This window comes from Schistocerca gregaria, chromosome 1 (assembly GCF_023897955.1).
Source record: "Schistocerca gregaria isolate iqSchGreg1 chromosome 1, iqSchGreg1.2, whole genome shotgun sequence".
NCBI lineage: Eukaryota > Metazoa > Arthropoda > Insecta > Orthoptera > Acrididae > Schistocerca > Schistocerca gregaria.
The window spans coordinates 356318911-356343653 of record NC_064920.1 but is presented as its reverse complement, the minus strand read 5'-3'; the positions used below and the strand labels follow the sequence as shown (position 1 = coordinate 356343653).

Below are 24743 nucleotides of genomic sequence, written 5' to 3'. Positions count from 1 at the left end.
CAAGAAGCAGCGCACTGAGGACGCTGATGACGACTTTAAATCAACTGCGTTTCTTCCATACGCCGGGAATGTGTCGTCGAAAATAGGCCGACTACTGAAGAAGAATAAAATCAAGGTTATCTTCCGTCCACCAGCAAAGAACTGGGCCCTGGTTGGATCCGTTAAAGACGATCTACAACTGAAGAAAGCAGGCGTCTACAAAATTCCCTGTGAATGTGGCTCTGCATATATTGGCCAGACGACAAGAACTGTCCATGAACGATGTACAGAACATGAAAGATACACCCGTCTGCGGCAACCGTAAAAATCGGCAGTAGCAGAGCACTGTATTTCATTGGGACATTCAATGGAATACAATGGAACAAAAATTTTAGCTCCGGTTTCCGGATTTTGGGATTCCGTAATCAAGGAATCAGTGGAAATACGTCTTGCCGATAATCTTATGAATCGTGACAACGGCTTTCAACTGGATAAAACTTGGAATCCTGTTATTAAAATTATACATTCACAGCGGAATAGACAGCGTCATTCGATACTCAATGACTAGATGATCTTTTACTTTCACCACCGAGGGCAGCACGTACAACTCGGCTATGCCGCGCATGTCAACACGTGCGCGAGAATCGGTATAAATACCGCGACTGCACCTGGGCTCTTCAGTAGTTGTGTACTCACCTGATGATGGCCGGACATCTCTGGGCCGAAATATCGTGGCAGAATGTCGACGGGATCCGGCTGCATACCCGGAAATTATTAGAAGAACATCGAAGACATCACCCACAATGTCATTGGTGAAATCTGATACAGAGGGCGAAGGTGACAGCAGAGGGATACAATGTCAGCTGGCTCTTCAAAGAGCCTAACGTGGTCACTGGCCCATTTAGCGGTGATAAAGAAATCATGGATCTCAAAAAGCTGTCACTGTCACAAATATCGTCATGTAGTGTTCATTGTAACAAAGCCGAGAGCAGAAATCATAAGTTCAATAGCTGAAAAAGTGCCATGGACAGCAATGAAATGGGTAAGAATGTCAACACTGAGGAGAGATGATCAGAAGGAAGCTGGTCAGTCAGAAGGCACATACCAAATAAAGTGGTACTTCTCCAGATGGGGTGGTGCACATTGAAATCCACAAGTAGAAGAAAAGGGAGTGAGAGAGTTCTTGGGTTAAGGTGGTCATCTAAACTAAGTAGTACCCTGTCTGGAGATAAATAAACATTACAAATTGTGATTGCTGGGGTCATTTGCACTTGCATGGCTATTGTTTCCAATTTTGTAAGGACATAAATCCAAACATCAATGACAACTGTGTGAATCAACATACAGACCCATTCACACACACTCAGGACCAGTATGGTTTTGACAGAATGCACAGTGACCTCAATGGGGAATGGTCATCATTGAAGTGTGGAAATTAGTTATTCCAGTTCCATCAGGTGATAGTAATATCCACTGCAATTTTCACTGTGTCATCATGTTGAAGATGTCCAGGTTAGGCGTAAAGGGATGATGATGGCAGGTCATGCCCCACAATTACTGTGTCACCATTGCGGTGGAACAACATCAACAAACATCTGTTCAGGGTCCAAAAGCGTGGTGGGATCTGATGCCTCTGGGGTCACTGGAGTAGCTTTCTTCCAAGACTCCTCCTCCTCCTCCTCATCCTCCTCCTCCTCCTCCTCCTCCTCCTCCTCCGCTTTCTTCTCTCTCACAACTTTTGGTAATTGAAATTCTTGTGATGGCTTATCCCCTGTGGGTGTAGAAATGAAAGAAGAGGGGAAGCCTGTCAAGGGAGTAGATGCACCAGGTAATTTTGAGTACCTGGCCACAATAGTGGCAAAGGTCAACATCACTGAGACTGGATGCAATCAATCATATTTTTTCAAGCTTCAGAACATGAGAAGCAATGTGTGGCCTTTAGTTGCTGGATTTTGCATTCCTTAAGTAGGTTAGCACACTTCAGGAATCAGGGAGGTTGATCATTCCCACAACAGACACAGACAGGTGGTAGAGCATGTCATGAATTTTAATGAAGTGCTGGCTAGAGTTTCCACAAATCAGCCTGTATGTACACCATGGAGATATTTGTCTGATGTGCTGACATTTGAAACATCACACCAGGGATGGGAAATACGGCTTCACATCACATATGAATTATCATTAACAACTGGACCCTACTGAGAAAATACAATTGGTAAATAGGACGAGGTACAGTGAGGGGATTCTTATGATGGATATGTTGATGGAGATACATATAGATTTAAGAGAATACATTTTAGACATGAGTGAGTATGTGTAAATGTTCTGTAATTTTACACAGGTCAAACACAAGTACTTTGGGTATGTAACTACCCAAGCATTGAAACCCTATCCAAACAAGCTGGTATTAACATCGCTGCAGAATATGTGGTGGTGTGGATGGTTGGATTTCCATTTTAGTCTATTCCTTTTTATCGTAATATATATAGTCACTCACATAATAAGGGTCTGTAAACTACTGACAAATGTAACCTGAAAATAGTGGCAAATTGGTAACCTTTAGCCTGCATTCCACTTATTGATATTATCTGCTCTCCAAAGTTGAAAAGGAACTCTTAGTTGATACTGTGGGGTACTGAGGAAGTAGATACTGAAATCATTGAACTACTTTTACAAGAAAAAAATCCAAATATTCGAACAGTTTTTGTACCACATGCACCACACCTAATACAGTTCAGGAACAGATCCTATTCACAGTTCTACAAATTATGTCTCTATAAAACATCAGCTGGCCTAACCCTAGACAGTTTAGCTTCCCTAGAACTGGAAGGTTTAATGCTCTACTTGCTATGTGGATTTTAATATGAGCAGTACCAATCAGGACACAAAAACTTGCTACATAGCAATGGATGAGGCAAATGTTTATCTAATGTTCACACAAAAACTTCAGTTCTATAGAATGCAAATCTAGTATGACCATGGTCTTTCTCATGATAACAAAGTTCTGTTGTAATAGCCAGTCAAGGACCATGCACACAGTTGCAACTACCATCACAAATGAATACATCATGTAATCCAAACACTGATACTTGTTCCCTGGCTGACTGCAATACACTGCTGGCTGGTTGTTCGAGATTAAGGGACCAAACTGTGAGGTCATCAGACCTTTCATCCTATATGTACTGAACCAGAAATAACCCTCGGGAGGAGGATACAAAAAGCAACTCCTGGGAAGACCAGTTGTAAGCAAGATACAATAGGACAAAGATAAAATCACGGACAAATAGGAGGGGAGTGAGAGGGGGTAAGATGGGCAAGCCACTCTGTGCAGAACACAGCTGGAGGTCCCTAGAGCATGGTATGAGATAAGGTTCTGATTGTGGATGAACAGTCCAATAGCGACAGAAATGCAAGGTACGAGTTTTGGTGCCGGAAAACAAAGTAGTTGTTGCTGGCTCAAAATCTTGTTGTGTCTAGGAGTACATCTCGCTGCTGAAAATTTTGATTTAACGTTGCGGGTTCTTGTTGCACTAAATAACTGATGAAGATTTGCATGTTGCTATAAATATCTTTGTGTTTTATCCCAGTCTTCTAAATCACACGGACTTTACAATTTCCCCATTTAAAAAACCAATAATTACATTGTTGTTGACAAGTTCAACAAAATATGTGTGTTTCCATCAGAGGCATGACCACCACTACTTAACAATCTGCACTAGTCACAATTTCCAAATAGTTCACAAAGCAAAAGAGTTTACAAACTTTCTCCACAGGGGAATAATCTTTAACAAATCATATCATTATTTCATAAATAAATCTAGAAACCAATTTAATAATTAGCGTTAGATTGCACAATTAATAAAATGAATTTCAAGTATGCCAGAAATTTTGTAGTTTCAATTATTCTTGAAAGAAGAGTAATTTTAACTGTTAGTACATATCGATTGTAACAGATTAATTTCTTTTTTATACATTTTATAGCTTGAAATATAACACATCATATAAAAAATCATATGAATTCTTTCAGTGAAACAGCTGAGATAACGTCTATCGAAACAAGAATTGGTAGTATAATAGTAAAAGCAAAAATAATCACCACACAAGAAAGGTGATACTGAAGAACCCTACAGTTGCTGCTAGACCACCAACTCAAAAGAAGAAAGTGTGGTGTGACAAGAGGTTCTGGACAAAATCTGAAGTGGGTTTCAGAGACATCACTCGAATGTAAGGTTACGAGGATGTGGTGTTACTATTTTATGTCATAAGCCTTTTGTACGTTGAAGAAGGCTACAATATGGCTGTGATTCAGTCAAAAGCTGTCCACATGGCAAACTCTAGGTAAACCAAAATATCAGCAGTGGAACAGCCTTGCGGAAAACTGTCCTAGGACTGAGCCAGAAGGCCCAGAGACCCAAGGAGCCAAAACAGCTACTGGCTCACAATGTGTTTGAGCAACTTACAGAGAACATTGGTGAGACTAACAGGACAATTGCTTTCCACCTGTAGAGGATGTTTGTCCAGTTTCAGTACCAGGACGATGGTACTTTCTCACAACTGGAAAGGGAACTCACCCTTGTTCCAGGTACAGCTGAAGAGAATAAGGATATGATGCTGACAGTCTGCTGACAGATCATCATCATCATCATCATCATCATCATCATCCTGTTAAGGATTAGGTAGTTGCCTGTTCTGAACTCTCATACAAAATCATTCCCACCTTTTTCTAGATCTTCCAGTATCCCTTTTCCCATTCAGCTTCTAGTTCAGGATCTTTTGAGGAATTTTGTGACCTGGCAATCTCATGAGGTGATGTTTCCAATCTTCAGGATATTTTTTTGGATTTTTTTGATTCCTGCTGAAAATATTTAATTCTGTTCTAATATCTTTGTTTCTATTCATATAGCTGCTCTTGTGCAGCCCTTCGTTTGTCATAGCTACCTCATGTCTGCTGTTCAAATTTTATTTCTACGTTTTCTTTTTTTTGCTAGAAATTTTAAAGTTGTACTTCTTGCAAATTTTGTTCAGCTGGTATATTAATCTTTGGAGGTCATCTTCATTCTTTGGAATAACAACAGCTCCATCAGCAAACAAAAGTACACACTGGTGTTCCTCATCCGTTATCTTAATTCCTTTGTTTACTTTATTTCCATTTGTGAAGAATGAAGTCAACATAAATATTAAAAAGGGTAGGCGATACGCCACACCCTTGTCTAACGCCTTGGTTAATAATTATTTCTTATAATCAATTCCAACCTGTGTTTATTACAGTGCGTGCAGTTTTGTAAAGATTTTTCACTACCTCTATTAAGTGATAAGGAAATCTACATTCAGACATAATCTTCCATAAGCTATCATGGCTCACACAGTAGAAAAAACTTCTCAAGGTCAATAAAGGCCATATGGATTTCTACATTAAATTCTCTGTTTTTCTACAATGTTTTTAATTACAAACACATTGTCTGTGTATGAATGACCTGATCTAAATCCATTTTGCTCTTCAGGAATAATAGCTTCTGTGGTATTCTTCATGTGGTTACTGGTGATCTTTACATATAGTTTGTAGCCAATGTTTAGAAGACATATGCCATGATAGTTTTTGCAGTCACTACGTCTCCCGTTTTGAAAAAAAGTGATTACTTCTGCTGTATACCAAGGGTCTGGGATCTTGCAGTTCGACCAACGTTCATTTATTAGTTGTAAAAGTCTTATCTAGTGGCAATCCTCCCTAATTGGTTAGCTCTGCATTTATTCCATCTAGTCCAATAGCTTTTCTGTTCTTCATACCTTTAAAAGCCAGTTGTAGTTCATCCATAGTAATTGGATCTACTGTTTCATGTACATACTTTCTTCAGAGTCATCTTCGTCCTTCTATGTACACCAAAATCTGAATAATGATTTAGCCATTGTTCACTGGGTATAATGTTCAGACAAGCAGTGTCTTTTTTTTGCTTGTTGAGGGCTTTCATGATCTTGTGTGCACACTGCTGTCTATCATGTACATCATGTTCTAAGAGACACTTATGAATGAGTCCCACAGCTCTTGCTGTGCTTTTTGTGCTGTTCGTGTTGTAGCAATCCTTTTTATTTTATATGTTTCCCAGCTGTCTGGTGTTTTTTGTCTGTAGAAACTTCATATCGGCTATCTGTTTTTCTTTAATTTTTGTATACCAAATTATGAGTCTCTTTTCCTCATCTGTTTTCTTCCTTTTACCAAGTGCTTCTGAGACTACTTCAATGATGCTGGTTTGATATTATTGCATTCTATATCGAGATGTCTTTGTTGACAGGTAGTGAAGCAAGCTTTTCTTGAGGTGTGTACAGATAAAGTTTCCTAACACTATATTCTGACAGGAGATGTACTATGAACAACTCTTGTTGTGGCTTCTTTTGGAGTTTCTTTGTTTTCTTCCATTTTGATAATAACCATATCTTACTGCTTAGAAGGAATTGGTCACTACCTACAGTTCCTGACCAAATTATTAGACACACTGCACATTTTTAATGTTATTTGTGATAATTACGTGTTGAGTACAATATTTAATGCAATTAATTGGAAAATTTATGACAGTTACTCAGGGCACTTATTACATTGTTGAATTTTGTATCTATTGTTGCTACATGACATTGGATTGTTGACTAATTGTAGGTATCAATGAGCAGAGTAGAGCGCACAGGAAAGGACCTGTTCTGTGGCCTTCTCATGTGTAACTGGTGTAATACTTTGTCCGCTTTGATTATCAATTTCGTAATATCGACATCATAACTGATTTTTTAACAGCCAGATATTACTAACTGTGACCTTTAAAATTGGGTAAAAGAGGGGACATTTCACCACATAAAAAAGCTGAGGTCAAAGCCCTCATTAATACGAAAATGTATTCAAATCAGGAAATTTCACAAAGGTTGGAAATGTCAGAACCTAGCGTGAGGCGCATAAAGAAGAAAATTGATTCAGATGAAGAATAGAGCCCCAAAGGGAAGAATAAATGTGTAATAAAATCAATTTCACACCAAGGTCAGAAAGATTTCTCAAAAGAATTTGCATAGAAAACAGAATTGCAGAAACAAAACAGATAAAATCTCAACTGGAAGAGGCTAATGTGAATACGTTTGAACACACTGTTCTCAGAAAGTTGAAGTATATTGATTTCAAGGTCTGTCAACCAGCTAGAAAGCCAAAGTTAACAGCCACAATGAATGTAAAGTGTCTGTAGTGGGCTACACAGTGGTGTGATAAGGATGCAGAGTTCTGAAGATTGGTAATTTAACTTTAAGATTATTATTTACAATATGATATAATCTATGAACATCTAGTCATAGTATATTAATTATGTTTCTTGATTTTTACAGATATGCTTCAGCGATGAAAGCATGATTGAAATTTTAACTAACAAATCTCAGTATGTGGGCCATCAAACAGGAGAAAAACTTTCATCCAGTCTGCATTATTCAGACCTTAAAACACACAACTAAGGTGATGATTTGGTCTGTCATCTGTGGCATGGTTACAGGACATCTTTACATGGTTAAAGGCATAATGAGGCAAGACCAGTACAAGGAAGTCCTGCAAAATCGGTTAATACCACAGATCAGAGAATGGTTCCCAAATGGGGAACCATTTATCTTTATGCACAATGGAGCTCCCTGTCACACAGCCAGGTCAGTTAAATCCTTTATGATGGAACAAAATATCCCTCTGTTAGACTGGCCAGGTAATAGTCCTGACCCTGAGCCCCATAGAAAATGTATGGGAACTAATGAAGAGGGAGATGGCAAAAGATGTCATCACAAGAAAAACACAGCTCTTAGAGAAGATCATCCATGTGTGGTATTATCATCCACAAATGCAGGACACAATACAGTCCTGCATTGACAGCACGCCACATTGTATTAAGGCTCTCATAACTGCAAAAGTTGGCTCAACAAGGTATTAAAACTAATGTTTTCGCTTTCACAATATTTTAATTTTTGTCGTAATTATTGAAACAAAATATTTTCAACAAATACTAAATTTTGTTTATTTGTTATATCACTTTAGTTATGAAGTAGACAACACATAATCATTTTATCACAATTTATGTATTAAAAAAACAAATTTTGTTAAACAAAAATCATAATCTGCTTAAAAACTGTAGTTTGTCTAATAAATTGGCCAGGGATGTGTGCAACTTACTCTATAAATACATATACCTTGCACAAGACTCTTCACTTGATCATTACTTAGTATGTAATCAATCACAGATCTTAATCCTCGTGCACTCCATATAAACTTGTGAATGTCTTCCCTTCTATAAAATGTGTTAATAAATTTAAAATTGTTGAAGGAGGCAATCTGACATAGTTCATGCCCTTATTATTGAGGGCATTTTCTTCAAATAGTCCTCCTATTCCTGGTACTGGTAAATTTCCAACTGTTGCATTAAAATCGCCAGTGATGACAACATGATCTGTTTTGTTGTTATTGTTAACTTTTTTCTGAAGATCATGATAAAAAGTATTAGTATCATCCTTCCTTCCCTCTTCTGGGCTGTAGACACGTATAACTGTTAGATGACGTCTTGGAATTTGAAATCTGACTGTCATTATTCTTTCATTTATGAATCTGTATTCACAAATCTTTCCATTTATCATTAACTAAAATCGCTACTCCAGCACTGGCTCGTTTTCTTTGTGGGATGCCACTGTAAGCCATCCAGTAGTCTGTCAAATCTTTTGTTCCTTTTAGTTTTTTCTTAGTTTCTGCTGTTATTGCAATGTCCACTTTCCTCTCTTTGAGTAATTTATTTAACTTGCTTTCTTTGTCGGTTATTCCTCGAATATTGTTGATCCCATCCTGTATCCAAGGCTGTTTGTGAGTTTGACACTGATACAGGTTTGGGCATTTGGGTGTGGATGGGATCTAGCCCTGGAGCTTTATCAGGGAAAAGGGCTAGGGCACTAAAGAATTCCCACCCACTGAATGGAACATTATAGGGCTCCAGGTGGTGTGTATTGAAAGATAAGTGCAATCACTCCATCCTCTCTCTAAGGACAAGAAAGGCATATTGACAGTTCTGAGATGCAGAGGCTCGAGCATAATACAGAACAAAATGTTCAGCTACGGCATCCGGGTCATTGAAGAAAACAGCACCATCCAAGGAAATGCCAAGTGCGCCTGCACGGGACTGGTATACATACAGGCATCTGATCTTCATCCAGACCTGTGGAGGTGGTGTACATGTTCCAGTGGTTGAAACATAATATTCCCAGCACTCTTGCTGCTGTTATTTTACTAAGTGGCAGATCTGGGCACAGAGCCATTTAAAGGTAATGATGTGCTCGATCGATGGATGCTGCATACGGTGCTGGGCAGTTTGCTTACACTCTCTAATGGCCTCAGCAATTTCCGAGGTTCACCAAGGTAGTACCCTCTGATGGGGTGATCCCGAAGGATATGGGATTCTGTACAGCCTTGTCAATGCCTCAATTTATTGGAGAGCTCAGAACAACAGTAGAGATGAAAGCATCCCAGTCAGCATTGTGTACATCCCATCTATACCCGGGCCGCTGAAACATTGCACTTGACGTTTGCGTATGAAGTTGGCAGCGTAACAGAGTAACTAGTGAAGAACGATAGGAGCTAGACGTTCAGCGTGGGGCGCCAACCAATCACAGCGCACTGAGCACTGCTGTTACTCACGTGCTGTGACGTCAAAGTTCCCGCGTTGCCGGCTTTGTTTAGTGAATGTGTATACAACGTGAGTTGTATGTTGTTTACCGCGTGTTTTCGTTGTACTGTGTGCTATATCGTTGTGACTTTTCTTACGTTGTGAGTTTACGTACTTGGAAAATGCCACCGAAAAGACTTCGTTCACCTAGTGACAATCCTTTGCGTCGAGGGGTGCCGCTAAACAGCCAGGCACTGGAGTCGCTACGCAGAACTTGTGAGTTTTACGAGCAGCAAAAAAACTACGTAAGCATTCATGGACCGCCATCAATTCCTGCCGACAAAGTGGTGGAACGTACGTCGAGAACTCTTGGTATTAGGGCAAGAACGGTAGTAAGTAAGGGAGTATTACTACAAAACTTGGAAGATACGGAAGTGAGCCGTAATGATACCAGCTGTCTGGACCAAATAATACATTTTTATCAACCCCGGGAAAGAAGAAAAAGCGGCCTAGTCCTATCACAGATTTAGATTCTTTCCAGACTGATGCAGTTCGTAGGCATGTTTATGCTTACTACAGCAGAAAAGAGTATCCGACTGTAGCTAAGTTATTAATCTCTTTAAAAGAAAGTGAACTCTTCAGGTGTGGTAAAACATCACTAAAAATTGTGCTAAAAATATGGGTTTCCGTTACAAAACGCTAGACGGGCGCAAAGTACTGTTAGAGAGGGCACATATTGTTACCGCTCGTAGCATTTTCTTGCACAAAATTGTGGGCAGTGACATTCATTCCATAATTTGGCTAGACGAAACGTGGGTTAATGCCGGGGAAGCTGTCAGTAAATGTTGGACGGATAACACACCCAGCAGTAGCGGCCATCAGCCGACGGGAAGAGGAGCTAGATTAATTGTGGTCCATGCAGGCTCCTGCAGTGGTTTTGTCCCTGACGCACTTTCAGTTTTTAGATCAAAAAGGACTGATGATTACCATGAAGATATGGATCACGCACGATTTGTTCAGTGGTTCAGGAACCTTTTAAAACAATTTCCTGTCCCTACAACAATTGTAATGGACAATGCTCCATATCATTCGGCGATACAGAACAAAGCCCCAACTACAAATGATCGGAAAGAAGTTATGGTGCACTGGTTACAGGCTCGAAATATTGCAGCGGATATGGGTATGACAAAGGTTCTGTTATATTCTCTTGTTAAAGAAAATAACCCTACGACACCTACATACGTAGTAGACGAAATTGCCAAGGAGCAGGGTCATACTGTAATAAGGCTGCCACCATATCACTGCCATTTCAACTCTATTGAGTTAGTATAGAGTGATGTAAAAATGTATGTAAGGAACAACAACAAGTCCTTTACAATAACAGAGGTGGAAAAGCTGTTGCGTGAAGCTCTTGTGACTGTGGATGCAGCCTCATGGAGAAAAAAAGTAGAGCACGTCGAGAAGCTTATACGAGCAGTACAAACAATAGAAGGCATTATCAGTGGCCATGAACAATTAATGATTTGTCTTGCCGATGACGACGATGAAGACGGTTTTGCGATGAATCGGACAACAGTGACGATGGCGAGCTGGATGGAATTGCGCCATTATTGCTGTAAATTGGTGAGTGAAAAATTACTAATATTGGTTATTTATTGCAATCTCGGTTATTATTTATGTTGCAAAATACGTACACTATTGATTTTAAAGTATCAGTCGTCAGATACTTGTTTTTTGTATTTCTTTGCTCCGTTATCGAAAGGGATCGCATTGTTATGCTTTTACATGCATTATTACACGGTTGTTTACTTCCTGTCATTGTAGTACAACTAAAAACGAGTTTTTATATACATTGTAATTGCTCAATCGCTTGCATTTACGAGACGGGACGGAAACCTGTATCGTCTGCTGTGTGTATAGGGGCTGCTGTTGCAACATCGCTATTACAGTATAGCCAACCTAACTAGACAAAAAGCGAACTGTCAAGTGCAATGTTTCGCCGGCGGGGGTATAGGTGGGCACCCAGGGTGGTGACACTGAGGGAGGGACAGGAGGACTGGATAGTGGTCACTACCACACAGGTAATCGTGGACCCTCCGGTGGATATGGGAGAAGAGCAGGGCTATGACCGAGTAAGTTCCAGTGCCACAGTGAAGTGTTTGGAGGCACCAGTATTCAAGAGAAAGAGGTCGAGATCTGTTAATGAGTTTTCCATGTCTTTACCACGGCTCGTGATCAAGGATCCATCCCATGAAAGGTTGTGGACATTGAGACCACCCAAAATTAGGAAAGGTGGGTGGAGTTGAGAAACCAATGCAGACAACAAGTTCTGAGGCTCTCCATCAACAGGAGGGAGATAAACATTACAGGTGGTAAAATCCCGAAATGCCCTTACCCAAACAGCCACAGCTTCACACATTATATCAAGAGACACAAGTTCAATAAATCCACCCGCAAACTCCACCCGACACCCTATAATAATTGGTGTGATTCTTAAAATATCCCCAGTAGCCACAAAGGGCACGAGTCCATGTTGCTGAAAACCAAGTTTTCTGAAGGGCAATGCAGAAGGCAGGAGAGGAGCTTAAGAGATGATGTAGCTCAGTTGTTTGGTTGAAAAAACAATTCCACTGGAAAATCGTGCTGTCGGTGTACTACGAGGATGGGAACGGGCCAATGAGGCAGGTTATGTCACATGGTAACCTGATGCCACTGGCTGAGAGGTATAGTAACAAGACACATAGGTTTTGAGACATGTTGTGCAGAGCCATCTGGAGCCTCACAGGCCAATGAGGTCGTTGCCGCATCCACAGAAGCAGGACATTTGGGATCTGGTGGAATGGGGGCCACTGGAATTTCCTTCATTTTGGATGACTTACCTGAATTAGTTTCAGGGATGGGAGAAGGATATGAAGCCCCATGACCAGGAGCCTGTGGTTCTTTCAGCCACTGGCTGATATCCAATTGCAGACTGGCAAAAATCTTAAGAGGAGTGTCCCAAGGATTCCTTCCTGGCATGAAAAGCTGGATGTGCATGATGCATCTCCAGCTGGGAGATGGGCAGTGTGTCTCTGGTGGGTGGCAAGCCATAGCTCCCAAATTGGGTGTAGGTGAAGCAACAGAAGGAGAGCCCTCAGCCATCAGTGGGGCATGCACAGTTGAGCAGTCCTTTGTGCTCACTGTAGGATGCATAAGGGAGGAGAGTACTATCAGTAAAGAGGATGATATCATTGTTGTAGAGCATGACATTGACACACATGGAGAATGTAGATGCTCATACTCTTTCTTAGCCTTTTGGTATATCAGCCTGTCCAGAGTCTTATATTCTTGTATATTTTTCTCTCTCTGAAAGACAGCGCAGTCTGGTAAGCATGGAGAGTTGTGCTCTCCACAGCTGACAGAGGAGGCAGGAGCACAAGGAATGTTCACATGCAGCAGTTGTCCACAATCCCTACAGACTGGGCTGGCAAGCAACGCAAAGACATGTGCTCGAATTTCATAGATATACATTTGAAGCCCTCAAAGGCCAAGATGAAGGCCCCAATAACAAACCTATTGTCCTTTGGGTCCCAATGGACACAGCAAAGTGTATACCCCGGCACTCCAAGTTGGCACATAGCTCATCATCAGACTGCAAGAGGAAGTGACAATGGAAAATGATGCCTTTAACAATGTTGAGACTACTATGGGGAGTGATAGTCACCAGAGAGTTACACAGCTTGTTACAAGCAAGCAATGCCCATGGGGATGCTGTTTTAATCAAAATTGACCCACTCTTCATTATGGAGATGGCTGCAACTTCCCCAAACTTGTCTTCTACAAAGAATAAGGCTGTGTGGCCAAAAAGAATCCCCATTTGTCCTTATACAAACTAGGTATTGGGAGAGTGTTGCTCTGCTTGTTGCTTGGCCTGATGTTCCTCTCACTGCACAGCCAGGGAAAGAAAACATTTTGGGTTCATATCTTACTGCGTTAAACGAGTACTTTCCTTCAGAAGAGACTATTAGGGCCATGTGACAAGCAGCGGGAGAAAGTTTCATCTGCTTTATACTCAAGTAATCCACTACGGTGGCACCCATTCCAAATGCGTGCTCTCCCCATGGGCGCCACATCAATGGCTACCTGGCGAGTAATCCAATGCTTGGAGTTGCTGAGTCCATCACAATTGGCATGTCCCCCTCGACACACATGCATGCATGAACCCATGCATGAACAGTGCGGTCTATGCACTGTGAGTAGCATGCTGCGATGCAGGTACATGAGGAACCACCCCCCCTCCCTCCCTCCCTCCCTCCCTCCCTCCCTCCCTCCCTCCCTCCCTCCCCCCCCCCCCCCCCCCACCCCCACAACAGGATGGCTATCGTACTCACTTGCCGCAAGATGCTGGGTTTTGGACCTAATATCTTATGGGAAAGAAAGGGTACCAAGGTGGAAAGGTCCGCAGCTCGTGGTCTTGCGGTTGCACTCTCACTTCCCGAGCACGGGGTCCTGGGTTTGATTCCTGGCAGGGTCAGGAATTTTCACTTGCCTCGAGATGACTGGGCGTTTATGCTGTCCTCATCATTTCATCATCATTCATGAAAGTGGCGAGATCAAACTGAGCAAAGGCTGCGAATTTGTACGGGTGCTGATAACTGTGCAGTTGAGTGCCTCACAAACCAAAACATCATCATCATCATCATCATCATCATCAAGGTGGAAAGGCACAAAGGTGGAAGAGAGACCACACTGGGTGACACTTGCAGCATGATCAGTGTGCTCGAGGAGCTACTAATATATCATTGGCACAGACAGAAAATGAAATAATCGCTTCTGGCTCATCAGTGCACCCAACTCTGTGCTTCAAAAGCATCATTTTTGCTGCATCCCATTCCTAATAACTGTTCCATTTGGGATTACACCAACTTCCTGACCTTTCACATAGTAAACACATGTTTAAAGAACATGCTGTTTAAATTCTGATTCCGACTCTACTTCAAAGTAGAATTTTGAGCAGTCACTGTATTTTGAAATGGGCTTTCTGTCATTGCTGTACCCTTTAATAATACATTAATTTCCTTCCAATTGTGTACATCTTCATTATTTTATTGCGAGAATATGCTCCTGTAGAATATAACTTCGTCTAAAGAGTAGATAATCAGTGCCAACGGCCTTGCCACAATGGTAACACCTGTTCCTATCAGATCACCGAAGATCCTATCATCACTGCTGGGCTTGGTTAGCTCTTGGATGGGTGACCGTCCAGTATGTCGAGGGCTGTTGGCAAGCGGCCTGCACTCATCCCTTGTGAGGCAAATTGCGGAGCTACATGGTCAAGAAGCAGTGGCTCTGGTCACGAAAGCTGACAACTACCAGGAGAGCAGTGTGCTGACCACGTGTCCCTCCATACCCGCACATCCAGTAATGCCTATTGGCAGAGGATGACATGACAGTCGGTCGTTGCCAATGGGGCCTTCCAAGGTCTGTTTGGATGTTTTTTTAGATAATCTGTTACACTTTACAACATTATCATAAAAATCCACAATATACAGAAATAGTTTGAAAATATTGACTATTACACTGCAGAAACTTCCATAAAATGTTTTACGCTAAAGATATCTACTATCACAATTTCACTTCTGTAGCTTCAAATTTCAGTGGATGTAAAAATTATAACTTGCAAAATATTTAACGTAACTCAACACAAACTTCTGCGGAACATTTTTATACTAAAAATCTATGTGCTGTTAAAATTTCAACTTTGCATCTACACATTTCAGTGGATGTGAAACTTGTTTAAAACATCAGCTCTTGTGAAAACTATTGAACTGAGGAGCTTCAGACTCAAGATTAATTACATTCGCCCATTTCTGAACCACCTTAATAACAAGCTAAATGATTCCAAATTGTCAAAAATTTTGCTAGGCTGTTGCACAACATGCTCAGAGAATAGGTTGCATGCTTGGCTTAGCAACGAAGAAAAAGGGAAGGGTGGGCGTAGTCCTGCTCTTACTCAATGTTAACTTGAATCTGCAAACAATTATCCAAGAGACTTGCCAGTGAATTTTGCAGACTGTCAATACAGTATGGGTTAGAGACTGTGAGAGTGCACAGATCAGTGTTGAATGACACAGAGTGTTGACTACATAGAAAGTGAACATAAGTGTGAAAATTATGGCACTATAAATGGTGAATGTAAGTCTGAACAGATGCAGGCAGATTATACACTGTGTGATGGAGTCCAGAAGGAAGAAGAACAGACAAAGCATAAATAATGATATGGAAAAAGGGCACCACAGGAGCAGGGGAGGTAAAGGAAGGGGGGGGGGGAGATCTAGATGCAGTATTACCATGGTATTTTAGTAGCTCATGTGTTCAGCTATAGGCTAGACTTCAGAAGATCAAATTCTCCTAAGGGGGTGGGGGGAAGATGAAGTGGGGGTGGGGATTTAGCTGCATGAACTTCAGACAGGCCTTCACAACCAGTCAAGGGGAATGTGTGCCAGCAACCAATGTAACTCTGCAGGAGGGAACAGCAATAGTGACAGTGCAGCATCCTAAAACATGGCATTCTGCCATTAGTGGTTGACTGGGCTGCTACAAGGTGTAGCACAACACAGCATTTCAACAGTTGACTTGGTGGTGGGAGTATGCCTCTTGTCATTAAACATCCAGATGGAGTGAGTAAAAGGGTACAGCTATGGTGCAGTCTCACTGCTGGCAGCACACTGCTCGCCGGGTGCCTCGTTACAGTTATGCAGCAGCCTCACTCCTGGCACAGCCTCTCACTTTCCTGCCAGGAGCTTTTACCTTGCTACATTCACCTCACCAGTTGAGCATATTACTTGCAGTTCATGAAACAAAAACTATGTTCTAGTCATTGTGATTTGTTTGTGCCAAAAATATGGCTATTGACAATGAGAAAGAGGAAGAGATGGAATGCACCCTTTGAATGTAAATCATTCACAATGCAGTTCTAACAGCAGATCAAAAATTACCCAGAGCACTTTTTCAGACATTCACAACTGCCGTAATAAATTTGCCAGTTTACTTTAAATATTATTGAACCAGACTAGGTTGAGAAATGAAGATCTAACTCAAAATTATTAGTGCAATTTCTGATGAAGAGCATCTCAGGTGATATTTCGTCAGTTTTTATCAAAATCTACTTCATACATTACACTACATCTGACAATTTTAAATTTTCATGCTGATATTGCAATGGAAAAGACTAAACGATAAACTAGGTAAAACAGATGAATCATTTCTTAAAACTATTACACTTAATATTATCTGTCATAGAGTGGTTATGATGATCTCTTGGCCTCTGGTCGCAAATACTTTGTGTCCAGAAATGGATGAAATAAGTGCATTTTTGAAATTGCCGCGTATAGTTCTCACATTATTGTCCACGTACAGTAGTTTCATTGGTAGGATACAGGGAAATTACCCAGGAAATTACCCACAAATTATCTCTCGATAGACTAGTTACAAAATTTCATGTACCGGTATTAAGTGAGGAATCTAAGAATATAGTACAGTTCCCTACAGTTCTTGCAGTGATCACGAAGATAAACTGATTAATTACAGCTTGCCAGCAGCGTTTACCAAGTCATTTTCCCCTCACTCCGTACCTTAATATATAGTACAATTGGAAGTACTCTCTGCAATTTCCTTCACAGTAATAATGGCTCAAGTTTAAGAACTGATGGCAGTGGTGACCTGGAAACAGCCAATAATGTCTCAGGTTTTAGGACTGATGGCAGTGGTTGCAGCGTAACACACAAATCAGCTCGATAACATTGCCTGGTGAGGATCATAATGAGCAGGGAATGAGGAAGGGGGAGGGGTTGGTGGGGGTGGGCAATGGAAGCAGGAACGATGCAGGTTGAGGTGGAAATAAACACACACTACATGATCCCAACATAGATGATATCAGCATTCCTTCAGCGTCGTCCATTTGACTGGTACAGCCTCTGCGTCAGTCACCGGTTGAACATATGGCAAAGTTACTTCAACACCATTGAGCAGTACTGCCATTGCCTGACACTCCAGCCAGTCTCCAAGAATCTAGGGTTTAACATGGAACCTGTCCACTTCCCACCAATGTCACACAGCACTGGTGTATCTCAGTTGCCCAGCTTGGCCTTGTAGCACCAAGCTAACAAGACAAATAAAATTATAAACAGCTGACCAGTTGCAATGGATAAAGAAATTCTTTACCTAGGTTTCGACAAATATAAATTTGTCTTCTTCAGAAGGTAACAATTTTACATTAGTAAAGACTAATGTTTTTACAACTGTCGGCATAGATCCATGTGTCAAGAATAAAATATAGCCCTAGAATTAGGGTTTGTCACGTTAATATAAAATAGCTCATAGATCTTGCAGAGCTCACAACCAACTCAGCACTGCAAGATCCATGAGCTATTTTATATTAACGTGACAAACCCTAATTCTAGGGCTATATTTTATTTTTGACACATGGATCTATGCCGACAATTGTAAAAACGGCGACGGTACATTAGTCCTTACTAACGTAAAATTGTTACCTTCTGAAGAAGACAAATTTATATTTGTCATAACTTAGGTAAAGAATTTCTTTATCCATTGCAACTGGTCGCCAGTTTATAATTTTATTACGTGAAACCATTGCTGTTGTGCATCTATGTTTAAAATACTAACAAGACGACTTGTGTCAGCAATGTCTTTGCTGCCACCAGCCGCCACTGCCTCAGCGTACTGCTAGGGATGTCACAGGGTGTCTGGTACTCGCACACAGTTCCTGGGCTACTGTAAAAAGAATGTTCCTTTTAACTAGGCATATAGATTCTGCACTTGCTACTGTACTGGACAAATTGTACCGCAGTTTCCCACATGTGTAACTATGCAGCCACAACCATTCAGCTGATGACACAGGAATCACAAGTGGCTATGTCACAACACTAATAAGACTAACTAGACATTGCAGCCTGACAGCCCATGTGACTGTCAATGCGGCCTTTGTTTGTGATTATGTCCCCACAAAAAGACATGTTACACACTTAAGATGCTCTTAAACCCACACAATTCTGTTGGGAACTGTTTGACAGTTTCCCAGAAGAGATCTGGAAACAATAATGCTGTTAAGTACTACCAGTTCAAACACATTGGTGTGCATTGTTTTAACTAAAAAAAATAAAAAATAGAGAGATATATCATTTGGATCTTGTGGCTACTTTTCATTGACAACTTCCTCCTTTCTCCATATTCCCCTATTCCTCTGCAGTTGCAAGTCAGTAATTTATGTGACCCTAAATTAACCATCATGCTCTTAGATGAAGATATATATACAGTAGCAAGAAAAATTATTTATTATTATACAACTTACCAGTTATGATGGCAAATTTTGCATGAAGCAGATCAACAACATCTCGGACTGCCAGTTCATTTGTCTCCATTACATCATCTGCAAAAATGTTGCTAAAGTTAACAAAATTACTGGGAATCTCAATGTAAAAAATAATTAATAAATCAAACAATTATCAATAAATGATAATGCACACTTCAAGTATAAAATTGTTTTTAATTTCCGTTCTGGTCACACAGGTTAGCACAATGACACCAAAAAGTAATTACTCTAGAGTAATAACACTTTGGGACTACATTTGTCTAGATAACATATTTAAGTGATTAACACTGCAACATCACAATTTATTGTAAGCGCAAGATAAACCATTACAAATGTGAAATGCTGGTACATTAATAACCAGTGTGACCTCCAGAATGTTGAATGCAAGCATGCAAACATGCATGTATTGTGTTGTATAGGTGCCGAATGTCAGTTTGTGAGATACAGTTCCATGTTTGTTGCATTTGGTCAGCCAATACAGGGACGATTCATGCTGACTTTCGATGACGCAGAAGTTGTCGTTCGATGATGTACCATATGTGCTTGATTGGAGACAAATCTGGAGATCGAGCAGGCCAAGTCAACATGTTGACACTCTGCAGAGCACGTTGGGTTATAACAGCGATATGTTGGCAAGCATTATGCGGTTGGAAAACACCCCCTGGATTGATGTTCATGAACAGCAGGACAACAGGTTGAATCACCAGACTGGCATACATATTTGCAGACAGTATGCATGGTATAACCACGAGGAAGCTCCTGCTATCATACAAAATCACACCCCACACCACAACTCCAGTTGTAGATCCATTGTGTGTAGAACACAAACAGGTTGGCTACAGGCTCTTAACTGGCTTCCTCCTAACCAGCACATAGCCACCACTGGCTCTGAGGCAGAACCAGCTTTCATCAGAAAACACAGCATGCTTCCACCAAGCCGTCCAATCAGCTCTCACTTGACTCCACTGAAGTCGTAAATGGCGGTCAGTGGATTGCACACTACAGGGCGTCTGATTCAGATCTGTCCTTGAAGTAACCAATTTGTAATAGTTTGTTGTACCAACTGTGATGCCATCTGTTATTCAAGTTGCTGCTGCAAATGCAGTACAATGTGCCAGAGCCATACACAAATACAATGGTCTTCCCTCTCGGTAATGTCACGAGGTCATCCGGAGTCCGGTCTTGTGATTGTACATTCTCAAGACCACCACATTTACAGTGGCTACATTCCTGCCAAGTCTTTCTGCAGTATCACAGAAGGGACAGCTATCTTCTTGCAGCCCTACTAAATGACCTCATTCAAACTCAGTGAGGTGTTAATAATGGCATCTTTGTCACCTTAAAAGGATTCTTGGCCAACATCAACTGAATAGACTTCATCTTTCAGTTTTAGAAACACACCTACCAACTTTTGTTTATTCCACACAACTACTTTTTGGTGTTGTAATTTTTATCCCTTAGTGTACTACAAGACTTCATTATCTAGGGAAATACTAAAGAGGAAACTTGAAAATCAAATATATCATTTGTATGTCCCTTTTTCAGTGACTTTTTCTTATAATTGTTATGGAAAGAGAAGAATTCATCACAATCTGTAATATACAGAAGAGACTACAAATACACAAAAACCATCCCCGATATCAATAAAATAAAAAAAAACATTCATAACATTCCATACTGTTACGTCAAGGACAGCAAATCAACAAGTTGTTTTTAATGATTTTTATTTGTTTTGGGATACGCCTTCATAAACTCTGAATGGGAGAACAAAATGATGTAAAGATGTTGGCAATCCACTACATCACCTGGAATTTGTTGATAAAACTGTCTTGATAGCAGCTAACTGAAAGATGCCATAGACAATATCATCTATTGGATGAAGTTTAACTGCTGCTAATATCAAAACTTTATAAAACAGATGGAATGAAAATAGGATTGGTCAAAATATACACAAACCTAGGAGACTCAGCAGAGGTAATAAAATATGTGAACATGGTGAGTAAACTTGAGATGAGCTGCATATGGAAAGTTAAACACTACCTTAACGATAAATATAGCCCTCCATTTAAAAACAATGTCTTATAAGCGATATGTGCTGCCACTCCAATTTTACTGGACTGACAACCTTTTAAGAAATAACAAAACAAGTTAAAAAATTAAAAAGTGTCGCACCAAAAGTATGAGAGATTAATGCCTGGTGAACTATAAAGAAAGAGAGAAACAAACTGAGGCCACAGAGGAATGGATGTATGTGGCACTGTCATGTTATGTTCAAATGACAACAGGTCCTACATGTTTCAATGCTGAAAGACAGGCGATGGGCAAAGATACACCCAAAATAATATCTGGAAGTTAAAGGAGGCACAAAAATCATAAACAATACAGAATAAAATGTCACCGTATTCTGTTATGTGAGAAAAGAAATACAATCTAAATTCAAGGTAACAATGTAGTTACACCAGAAATTTATAGGACCTTAGGAAGGTGTCACTCATCACAGATCAAACAACCAAAGTCTATATAAAAAAAATCTACCTTACATCACTGAAATAGTGTTTGTTTTCGTTCATATATTGTGTGTCATACATTCCACAATCAAGGAGAATTTTCAGGGTTGTGGCTTAAGAAAACCAATAACAGAAGAGAGGCAAGTGCCTCAAACTTGCTCTTCACAGTGCACTGACAATGAAACAGGTAAACGTAACCTGATAAGTGAACAAGAAACTGTTAATTTTAACAAAAGCTGTTGTTTCCTCAGTTATAATAAACAGCTGCTGTTTATCTTTTATTGTTAGCTTAAAGGTTTCTTGATTATCTCATTATTTTTCAAAGAAAACTGTTACCTACATCTGTACGAACAGAGAGCTGTTCGCAACACACTACTAATTGTCAGCAACTGTGCCACTAACACTTATTCTTGTCCTGTATTTAACAGAAATTTTCAATCCCTAATACTAAATAATTAAATAATTTATAGAGGAGATGTGGCTAATGAAGTATTGAAAGGGGTTCCAAATTTCTTGTTTTATGTCATATGGGAACTTCTTGAATATTTTTACTCCAGAGTAAATAATTTCAGTCTGAACCCTGCACAAGGAGTGAAGCATACATGAAAATAATTTTGGTATCTTGTATTGTGATTGTTTAATCCACAGATCAGCTAAAACTGATTTTTATTATAAGCAACAAGAGTCAAACAGAATACACCTGTTCCAGTTTTTACCAGCATCTAGATCACAGTCAAAACCAATGCTCGAATCAAACAAGTTAGAAGACGGAAATTGCCAGTCACCATTTCAAAGGAACTATCATGGCATTCACCTTCATTGATTTAGTCTGCTATTTATAATGGAATGTGCACTGATGCAGAATCTTTCTGTATGAGTATGCATGTGGCAATGTGTGCTATTTAATATGTTCCACAATGCAACGCATAAAAATTGTATTCTTCTGGGGCTCAAACCTCAGGTTCTATGGGTGACGGAAAGGAAGTGTCAAGTGTTTTGGATAGCCCTTGGGCCAGGCACCATAAGAATACACAACAAAAGGAACATCCAAGTGTCAATATCCTACAGTACAAGCCATGAATATTACACACTTCCTCCTGCTTAGGCAAATGGAGCAAATCAGTTGGTTCTTTTTGTATTTGATGTGGTTTATGGTGGGTCCTATGGGGCTTATGGGACTGCTATTAGTTCATGGGCAGATCCTTAGAACCTGCCCCCCCCCCCAAAAAAAAAAAAAATAAATAAATAAATAAACTAAGCCGAGGTTTCCGAGATGGCTACGCAGAGTTAATGATGAAATTTTTAGCATATACTCCTGATCTCAAAATACCTACAAAAGTTTGTTGATATCTTTATAAGTTAGCCTAACTGTACACGTAAAATCCAGTGTGAGGTGAAAACAGTTTATAACATGAAGTAGCACAGGCTGCAAAGTGTCTCTGATATCATCAGAAGGGTTCTGAGAACTCCATGGTCTCATACTGAAGCACATGCAAAACTTTTGTGCATGCAGAGTTCGGTCTGAGGTGCAAAGTTTTGCATTATTTCAATTTCACACAAGTGAACTATCAAAATTTTGCTGGTCCATAAAGTTATTTTCATAGAGTGGCATTTACTGCTGTGGTAGGGAAAAGAAAGGAACCAGAAGAAAAGTGCTCCTATTGCAGCAAAAAAAAAAAAGGGGGGGGGGCAGAACATGCTCCTGTTAAAAGACTGAAAAGTGTGGTACAAACAGTCCATTCTATCTTCCTCAGCAACTATAAAATTTTTCCCAAAAAGTTTGGCATGTGAACATATTTGCCCCTTTTTATGCTCAGAAGGAGAGAGTAGCAGTGGAAAAGTAATAAACAGTGGAAGATAGGAGACAGTGGTTGTGGTTTTAGGCAGAGCGAAGGAAACAATGGCAGTGTGGGAGAGAGGGAGGGCACAGTGGTAATGGAACATAGTTGACAAAACAGTGCCAGGAAAAGTTAAGGACCCAGTGTGAGTGAGAGAGGAATAGATGGAGAAAGAGGAAGTGGGGTGAAAGCCAGTGATAATGAGAGACAGAGTCTATGACAATGAGGAAGAGAGAGAGAGAGAGAGAGAGAGAGAGAGAGAGAGAGAGAGAGAGAGAGAGAGAGAGAGAGAGAGAGAGGGAGGGGGAGAGGGGGGAGAGGGGGGGAGAGAGAGGGGGAGAGAGAGAGAGAGAGAGAGAGAGGGGAGGGGGGGGGAGAGCGACAGTGAAAAGAAACAGTGATAGTAGTAGTAGGGCAGAACGAAAGGGACTGTGACTGAAAGACAGGAGACAGTGACAGGGAGATGATGACAAAGAGTTGGGCCAAATGAATGAGGGAGTGAGAATGGGCACGTGGGAATGGATGGGTACGAGCAATGTACAGCGATTGACTATTGGGTGTGAGCGAGTTACAGTTATGCGAGCTTGTGGGAGTGTGAGATGACTTTTATGTTAAAAAGAGCACGAATATGTTAGTATCCCAAAATTTTTGGGAGAATTTTTAAGGTTGTTGAGGAAGGTAGAATGGGGCAGCTGGTACCCCACTTTTAAGAGTCTTTTAAACAGGAGCATATTTGCCTTTTTTGTGCTCTGGTAGAAGCATTTTTCTGCTGGTATTTGTTATAAGAAAGATGTGTTTGGAGCAATATGTGTCAACGACACACATGATCACTTATTGCCCTGACTCCAAACTGAAGTAATGACGTCAATGGACAGTGGTGCTGTGCCATACACTGAAGGTCCACAACTGCAATGATCATTAGTGGTCATGCAATTAACATTTAAGTATAGTATTTGCATCAACAACTAAAACCTATACAAAATATTTTCTTTTTTTCTGTTCAGAGTTACAGTCTCTTAACTGTTAGGTAATGTTCTCTTACTGTCATGCCGGAATTACAGGAGGAAAGAAAATTACTTGGTTTGTGTAGGACTCTTGCACTGAGGGTTCCACACAAACTTAATTATGTTAATAGACAGTCCACTCATTTTGTGAATCCTGAATCTCAACCACTTTTGCCCATTTTCGATGTTGATACTAGCAAGATAACAGTTCCAGAGATCCTAAAATTTTCGAGAATGTTTTAATTTTAATTATATAAATGTGACAAAGTCATACAGGAAGCATGTGACCATTATTATAACAATCAGTAGTTCTCCATTAATGCTGAATGTATCGTAATGGTAAAATATGAACTTCAAGCAAGGAATTACTTTATTCCTCATATGATGTGTTTTAAACT

At 40.3% G+C, this 24743-nt stretch overlaps 1 protein-coding gene across 2 annotated transcripts in view; it reads right to left on the bottom strand.

Moving 5' to 3' along the window:
• The window catches only part of LOC126345620 (guanine nucleotide exchange factor DBS-like), a 350102-nt gene that overhangs the window by 174926 nt on the left and 150433 nt on the right, over nt 1–24743 (bottom strand). For both annotated transcript variants that reach the window (XM_050002115.1, XM_050002117.1), the window contains exon 2: nt 18976–19053. In XM_050002115.1, the coding sequence (XP_049858072.1) occupies nt 18976–19053 (78 nt within the window). The remainder of the gene's footprint in view (nt 1–18975; nt 19054–24743) is intronic.